Source organism: Parasteatoda tepidariorum, chromosome 4 (assembly GCF_043381705.1).
Source record: "Parasteatoda tepidariorum isolate YZ-2023 chromosome 4, CAS_Ptep_4.0, whole genome shotgun sequence".
Lineage (NCBI taxonomy): Eukaryota > Metazoa > Arthropoda > Arachnida > Araneae > Theridiidae > Parasteatoda > Parasteatoda tepidariorum.
In genome coordinates this window covers 99,125,422-99,134,642 of record NC_092207.1, presented here as the reverse complement: position 1 = coordinate 99,134,642, position 9,221 = coordinate 99,125,422, and the positions used below count along the sequence as shown (strand labels likewise).

The following is a 9,221-nucleotide window of genomic DNA, read 5'->3' as shown; positions in this document are numbered from 1 at the left end:
TCCAAACTCGCATCACTGTGGAACTGTTCCGCTGCATACGAGCTGCTATTGCGCGATAGGAAAATCCTCCTTCTCGAAGGCCGATTATCCTCCCTCGTTCAAACTCCGTAAGTTGCTTGAATTTCTTATTCTTCCGTCGTGGAGGCATACTCAGGTCTCACTAAACGTTTGCCACTAACAAATAATCATAGACTATTTTCAACGTCCCGCTACAGCACTTTATTTATACGCTTTCAGCATCAATTCAGAGGGCGCTGCGCGCGCCACGCACGCGCGATGGCTCTGAAACTTTATTAATTTGCATAATATCCTATATCCATTATTAAAATAATATTTCATTTGATTCTGATGATTCCTTCATGGTGTTGCATTTTCTACAAACAGCAGTTTATTTAAGTGAAAATTAATATATTCTACTAGCACACAAAGTTGAAAAACATGAAACTTTCAAAAAGTGTCCACACTTTTGGCCACCAGTGTATATATATAAGGAAAATCTGTAGAATGAGAAAGTCGATATATGAAATACATCTTTTAATCGCTTCGAATGTAATGAAATGTCATTCAAGCCTACCATATTGCAAGAAGTAGGTTAATTTTTTATTTTTTACATGAAAATTTTGTCTCCCTTAGAACCGATCTTTATATAGATCAAAAGTTATTCAGAGTGGTCCACTTATTTTTTGCGCACTGTTCCCAAGAAAATTTATGTCTTTCTTAATAAGGGAGACAAAATTTCCATAGGCTTGAATGGGTTGGATCTTTACATTCTAAGACTCTATCGTTCAGAGGGGTGACCTATAATATGCTAATTAAATAGAGAGAAAAAATAAGACACAAAATAATGTACTTTTTCTGACTAAACACAAATTGTTTTTGAAGGATTCGAATTCCTAACCCCCAAAATATAGGGGATAGTCGCAATTAGGGAAATAGGGTCCCAATAGTTCGGTTAGGAGAGCGGTCCAAAGATTGGACCGCTTTGGATTGGTCAGTTTTACTTTTTGGGTATTTCACCATATCTCAAGAACTTCATAAAAATATGAACTTTTTAAAAGCAATTTGAAAATTTTTTGCACATCATTACAAAATTCGTTTATTCAAACAAATTCTATGCAAAATATAACTTTCAGTATTCAATTAATAGTCGAAAAATTTTGAATTGTAAGGTAATTTTTTTACATTATTTTAAAACATTTAATTTTACTATGGCAAATTACAAAATTTGAGTGAAATCGATCGAATAGTTTATGAGAAATCAAAATTTTTGAAAAGTCTTATTTTTAAAATTCAATTTCTTAGGAACAATTCGACCGATATCGCTCAAATTTTATATGGAATTTCATTTAATGAAATTAGCTTTAAATAAAGGAATTTTAGTTAGTTAACTTAGTTTTGTACAAGATTTTCTCAATTTGCTTAAAAATTTCTTCAGATATGGTGGATTTTTGATCAGTAGATCAAAAATCATCCAGGGTGGTCCGTTATTATTTTTTTTTCACTGTGCAACTTTCACTTTTCTTTACGTATTTTGAAAAAAAAAATTTTTTTCAATGGCTATCTTATTATTTTTTCAGAACAATATTTGTAGTTTTGAGGAATGTACGTCATTTATATACTAGCCTTATTAGGATCTATTTTCCTGCTTTGCCTAAATAGCAATTTTCATTTTATAGAATGCCTGAGGATATGTAATAATTCTAATATTTCACACTTTGCCTAAAAACGTCCGGCATTATATAAAATGCGTAGGCACAGAATAGAATGTCGGCTTTTCATATTTAGCCAGTAACTTATGTATTTAAGTTTCATTACTTGAAACAAAAGGGTAAATGTTCAAGCAATTGGTTCATAAATTTAGAAGACACAACTGGCAAATTTTAATTTAATACATTTTTTTCTTTTCTTTTCTACTTTTAACTATACATATTTAATCGGTAAATATTTCTGAATAATTGTTTTTTTTCTTTTAATTTTTTTTATTAGTATACGTTGAGATTCATATAAATGCGAAAGATAAAAGTATTCAATTTATTTCATGAAGTTCATCTATGCACACACGGTTAAAAACTTTAAAAAATGCTTTCGTTTTTTTTTTTTTTTTTTTTTAAAACGTGTTTTTTCTTTTTTGAGTTTTAATAGTTGGCGCTTCTCACTTTTTTCTTAAAAAAATTAAATAAGTTCAGGTTAAATAAATGAACACAAAAATCTTGTCTTTGTTAACATTGATACACATGTGATGTCTTTTATAACAACAAACATAATATTACACATAAAATTTTAGTTTGAAAATGGTATTGATTAATATAATTTATTTATTTTAATTATAATTTAGTAGGGTTTAAACAAAGCATATGTTGGCCGATGACTTTCAGTTATATAACTTAAATTCATTACTATTATATAGCACATTCAGATAATTCATTCCTTAAAATTAATGCAAATATTAAACTTAATCTAAGGAGAATGTGGAGCCGCCATTTTTTCCAAATCACCAATAACAAAACCTGCGCATTGCTACGGAAATTCTTTTAGAGTTTATACAAAGTAATATAATTTTGAAGCATGTGGTTAGATGTATTTTTAAGTTTAAATTAAAGGGATTTCTATTTTATATTTTATAAATAATATTTATTTTTATAATGTTTCATATTTCTGAAGTAAAGCCAATTATAGATTTAAAACTATTATTAAAAATCAAAAACACCCAGGCCTTTTGTTTTCAACAAAAGGCGAATAAGGTGGGGAATATACAATGTTGCAGTTGGAATTATTTTTTTTTAAAGCACTGTTTTTTTTAAAAAAAAAACCTTGGTTTGTGGCAAAGGATCTTTGTACTTCAATAGAAAACACACAAAATATTTCAAAATAACATATAAAATTCGATGTTGATTGTTCAAACTTTCATGGAAGCTTCATTTTTGCACATATCAAAGAGCGTGGATTAGGGAAATCAGGTTTAAACTTTGTATAATAACGCTTGTAATACACAAGGTTTTGTAAAATATAATTAAAAAAAACTTTTCTGCAATATTTTAAAAGTGATTTTAAGGGTTTTAAGAGGAGTATAGCATTTTGCGGTAATATCATTCATTTAAAAAAAAAATTGCCTTATTATAAAATGAATAAAATATCAGGCCGACTTTACTATTTTCATATTAGAAAGGAATTTTCGTCAAAATATTCATAGTATTCGAACTTGAAATTATCTTAGAAGAAATGAAAAAGATTTGTTTGGTTTTAGGTTACCAAGCAACAGAATGGTAAAAGAGGAAAAAATTAATTTGAAAACATGGAAATTCAGCTTTTTCATTTAATTGCCCGCTTTCAATCAAATTAGAATATTCCGCTTCTGCATTTGCATTAAAAGGTTACTAAAATAAATATCTTATCCATATTAAAAACGCTGGTAAAATAGACATTAATCACCCGCAGCAGCGTTTTAAAATATAATGATTCTAAATTTGTGAAATGTCTCGTGTTACAATTTCTTGACTTTCAATTCAAATATATTTTAAAAAATTAATTTTTTTAACAATCTTTTCTAGCCTACTCTAGACAGAACTTGGTCTAAGAAATTTTAAAAATTTAACTGCCCACTTTTCGATCTATAGTGGGGCTATAACTTTCTTACCATCCATTCCATAGTATTTTAGTGTAACTGGAAAGTATGATCTATAAAAATATATGAAATTGATATCGTAAAAGATGTCAGCATTAAACCTTTTCAATTCTAAAAAAATGACTTAGAGGTCAAGTGCGTCTTTATAAATATTAGGGGCTGGATACTGACTTTGTTTTGATTACAGATATACACTATCATAAGTCTCTAAAAAGTAAAGCCTTTTATATTTTACAATATTGAGGGGGTACAATTTTTAAGTTTTTTTTAATAAACTATAGAGATAAGGGGGAGAAAAAAGTTTATGTACAAAAAAAAAACTAGATAATTTTTTTTACAATACACCATATAGACATATTTCTGCAGGATTAAAAATTTGCAAACAAAAAAAAAAAAAAAAAAAAAAAAAAAAAAAAAAAAAAAAAAAANAAAAAAAAAAAAAAAAAAAAAAAAAAGGAAGGAAAAATAAGAGCACTAAATAGAGGATTGAAAACATACTAAAATACCTCTTTTTACAGTTATTCCAAAATAACTAAATATTGGTTTCAGTAAGAAAAAAGTATATAAAATCGATGTAAAATTATCTACAAAAAATATACTGAACATGTTTTTGTAAGATTAAAAGGATTAGGGAAAAAAAAAAGCTTTTTATGCAAAATAAACTAGAATTTTTTTCCTAAAAGCAAATTAGACCCAGTTCTGTAGGATTAACAGTTTGTAAAATAAAGAGTGATAAAAAAAAGGATTGTAAGAGCACAGCTCACAGTTAATCCAAAATAACTATGGGTTGTAAAAAAAAGATACATAAATTAAATTGTATGATTTTTGTTTTTTACATAGAACACATTAGATAAAGAGTTGAGAAAATAAATGAGCGATAAGTAGAGGACTGAACGAACATAAAACTTTTTCCGTAAGATTAAATTGTTTACAAAATTTTTGTACTAACTCTAAAATTTCTGCTGAAGAATGAGAGTTGTAGCTAATAGTAGTTTGGAATGAAGCCCTTATTCTACTGGTCATCTCAATTATTAACTTTAATAAGCTAAAATACTTAATTAGGTAAAATGCACATACTCATATCTAAAGAAAAGAGTGAACAAAGCAGTTGATTGATTGATATGCTTACATGCTTTGATGATGAGTGAAGTTGGTACCAGACCTGTACATTGATTAAGTACATTTGTAGCCTTGTTGATGAAAAGATTAGCAAGACAAAGAAAATCATAGAGTCTTACCAAAGTAGTGAAGGCATTTAAATTTGTCATATTAAAGATACTATATCAAATGATACAGGAGAGACGTACTGTTATTGTAAACAGCAATGCAGTCTTAGCTAGTTTAAACTATGTTTTGTTCACTAATGATGTTTAATGAGATATGCAGTGGTGGGAATAGAACTCTTGCTCAGCCAGTCACCAAAGCAACTGATAAGTTTTCCCAATTAGTGTATGTATATAACCAGCTTTGGTAATCAAATGGCTTTATAAGATGTTCTCCACATATCCTCCAAAGACTGCAGCTTATTCTCTTAAATGATGCTGATAAATTAAAGGAAATCAAGTTAGATACAGTCATATACATATAGCATAAATTTTAGCACAGAGAGGAAGTCTAATGCAATTTTTTGTCAAAATGAGGGATGTATATGACAAACAATGTCTAGAACAAATTTTAAACACAGTGTAAAATTTTTTGTCAAGACTGAATATTGGATTTGCAAAGATTAGGTTAAATGCAACGGTCACGGTTTCAATGATTCCACTGTTGCCGTAAACGAAATATTAGGATGCGATCAGTGACAACAGTGAAACACTCTATTTGATAATGTAATCAACTTCTGTCCCCAAAAATAGAAAGAAGAACTTTTCTTGTTGTTCTGCATGCATTCATCTTTAGCCTGAATTCACAAATTTACATCCACTTAAAATACACTAAAAAGAACCGATTCATCAGTTATATGAAATTACGGTCACTCCTTCCTTTCTTCAGAACTCTGAAGGGTTGCTATTGTATTGAAATTATCATACATGAACACTTTCGTTTTAGACAACCCTGATATATTTTCAAATTAAAAAAATTATACATATATTTTTTAAAAAAAAAGTTCATTCTTTGATAATAATTAGGTAAAAGTTCTACAAAAAGAGAAAAAAAACAGTAATTGAATAACAAATAAAATGTTCTCTCTCAGTTGGATTTTACGATTAGCACTAGTTTTTCCTAAAAATAAGTTGTTGGGACACCTGAACTAATATGTCAGAATGAACACGATGCAACCCTCATTGCAGCTCAAAGAGTCTATTTTGAGTGAAAATACAATTAAATACCTCATGCACATCAATAAAAACAAAGAAGTCATGAATAAATAGTCTTAAATCTTTTTTTCCTTATGCCGAGAGAAAAATTAAAAAAAAATGCAAACATAAATAATGAAAAAAATAAATAAAAAGTAGTAAAGAGGGATGAAACGTTTATTAAAATACCATTACATTTATTTTTGCAAGAATTCAATGTGAGCTTGAAACATCTTACTAGTTAAGTTGATTGTGCATTAGGTAATTGAGATTACAGCAAAGGGGTGCTCAACCAGCAGACTGCGGGTCGCATGCGGCCCGTCGATTGTTGAAGTGCGGCTCGTGAGAGCTTCTGAACATTAGGAATTTTTTTTTCAAAAAATATTGCATTTTATTTTGTACTATAATGGCTTTGCTTAATTTTTAGATTTTGTTTAAACATTATAAATTTTCCTTTATAAAAACTAAACTAAACTAAAATTTATATTACTCTAAAAAATATGTTTATTGCTTTTCCTTGTAAGCTCTACCTCTTTTTTTCCGTTAGAATTTATAACTCCCCCAATTATATACATATTAACTTATTGTGAAAAGGTTTTTTTTTAAAAAATATCAGTTTTTTTATTTTTAAATAAATTCAAATAATTAAAAGTATTTGATTTTCTGCTAATTTGTTATTATGTTTACTGATAAAAAAAAACTTAGTGCTTAGAACAATAATGTTTAGATAAAAATTATCATATTTTCCATTAACATGACTAAATATGCGTGCAGCCCTTCGTTAATCTACCTGCTGTGCAAGTGGCTCTTCATTAGAAAAGGTTGAGCCCCCCTATTACAGCAAATAATGAATCTCCATTTAATGATGAATCAATGTGATGTTCTTATGCATTGCTTGCAAAATAAACAATGAGGATGAAAAAAATTTTAGAGATTTTTTTGTTGTTGCTATTGTTAACTTATATAGTATTAATTTTAAAAATAACTGGCTCAACCAAAATATGTGGTTGTGCATTAACCAATATTAATATCTACTACGGTTGTTCTGAGAAAAAGTTATTATTTTACTGAAGTTTCTATTCAATGGTAAACATTCTACGTGAAGTAAGGATGCATTCTCAAATACTACTTTAATATAATACAGGCATTAAAAATGCAAGTTAATTTTAACAAGTACATAGAATGCAAATTAATCAAAAGTATTTAAAAGTCATTATTTATGCTTTAAGTGTAAATTTTCTGGTGTCCTAATTTCTTCTAATTGTTAATTTTCTTTAAAAACATTTTGATTCACATCACTTATTTTCTTCAAAAACAAGCTACAACTTGCTTTAAATATGCATTCTCATAAAAAATAAAATCTCTTATCTTAACCCTTTGTTTAGAGACTGGTACAATAGATGAATCAGAATGGCTTCATCAAGCTAAATGCCAAAAGATTGAAAGCATGTTTCTCACTTATAGCCTTAACTAAGGGTGTGACACTTTTAAATAGATTCTAATAAATATAATATAAAGAAAGAGTAAATAAATTTTACAAAGTTGTTACAAATTCTAATGCTAAAATAAATTTTGAAACGATAATCTAAATCATTTTTGAAAGTAAATTAAAATTCATATAAAAATTGGAAGGGTAATTTGTTCTTCAGTTAAAATGAAACATTTCTCCTTATTAGTTAACAACAAACATCATTGAAATTTTAAGTATAGCAGAATATGCGACATAATTATAATTACTAATTTCAATTTACTAACAATGCTGCTTAATAGCTAAAGTCTAAAATGTCACCAACATATTTTTAATTTGAGTGATAAAGATAAATAATTAAACTACATCCATTTGACTGAGTTTTTATGGTTTCCTTCATATATAATTAACGATATAGTATTTCCAGAAATCAAATTTGATTATGCATCACATTTCTATCAACATTTTTAACCACCAAAAAAACTTTTAAAATTAAAATTGAGGATGGAAATAAATATGTATTAAAAACTTGCATAACAAAATAACGTAAACATAATAATTAAATCTATTTTTTTGATTTGTAAGTAATGAGTGCAGTTCAAAATTCATGCATAATTTTTAAGTTGTGCACCAATAATTTCAAACATAAAATATTAATTTCCATTGTAAAAAAAATTCATCTTGTAAAAAAAAAAAAAAAAAGACTCATTTATTGTATGTATCAAACCTCTCCTATTTATGAACTATAAAAGGTTACAAATAATAGAGTTAAATATTGCATAATTTTCAAATTGTGCACCAATTATTTCAAACATAAAATATTAATTTTCATTGTAAAAAAAAAAATTGTCTTATAAAAAAAAGACTTATTTATTGCATTTATCATATTTCTCCTATTTATGAACTATAAAAGGTTAGAAATAATAGAGTAAATATCGCAAATGTAATGCAAAAAATCTATTTCAAAACTTAATAAATTAAAATATATTAGTTAGGATGAAGTATCAAAGACACAATTTTAAATTCATATTTTTAATCGATTTATTAATTTTATAAACCATACTAACCACTTTAACTTAGATTAATCACACAGATGTTTTAATTTCATTGCATTAACTTATATTTACAAACTACGTACCGAACTTCGCCATCAGCTGTTACGGAGTTCACTGCTCTGTCTGGAGTTGGGGCACAAACAATATAAGATAATTCTATTTCTTCCACTTCCTTTTTTTGTAAACGAGAACTTTGCCCATATTTCTTAGAATGAGAAGGCTCATTTACTTTTCGGGGACATGGAGTAATCACTTTCCCGGGATCTTCAGACCGCCGACGATCACCACATACCAAACAAGATCTCCTTTCAGTAGGATTAATGGAAGTGCAATTTTTGCAATGCCATTGAAGAACCGATGCATTCGATCCCATCTTATAAATTTACATCCTTGATTTCATTTTAGGTTCTTAATGTTAATTATTGAAGATTTAATGAGAGGGACCACAAATATAATACAATATTTGGTGTTTATGTTTGTGTTGACAACCATTGGCACGTTCTCCATCTTCTTAATTAGAAGCAGACACCATTCCCATTCACACTAGCGTAAAATTAAAAAGTTAAATTTTTTCTTTCAAATACTATTGATTAGACATATGCATCTAAATAAGTGCTTAATTTTTCTCCTTTTGTGCTGAATAAAGCTAAACATTTAAAATATTTGTTTGTAAATCTATTTTTTTTAAGTAGTCTTTTAGTTTTGGAATTTGGTTTTGGAACCGAAACCTTTTTTCCCATCGATACTAAATAAAAGAATTTTAACAAATAGACCTCTAT

At 27.7% G+C, this 9,221-nt stretch overlaps 1 protein-coding gene across 2 annotated transcripts in view; it reads right to left on the bottom strand.

Annotated features, from left to right (window-relative positions):
• LOC107441187 (calpain-D) overlaps positions 1-9,211 on the bottom strand; it is a 54,117-nt gene extending 44,906 nt beyond the window's left edge. The window contains exon 1 of one of the 2 annotated variants that reach the window (XM_016054348.4): positions 8,526-9,211. In XM_016054348.4, the coding sequence (XP_015909834.1) occupies positions 8,526-8,815 (290 nt within the window). In that variant the 5' untranslated portion in view covers positions 8,816-9,211. Of the gene's footprint in view, positions 1-8,454 lie in introns of both variants that reach the window. The other variant, XM_071180247.1, reaches the window with a different exon arrangement.
• Positions 9,212-9,221: the final 10 nt, after the last annotated feature.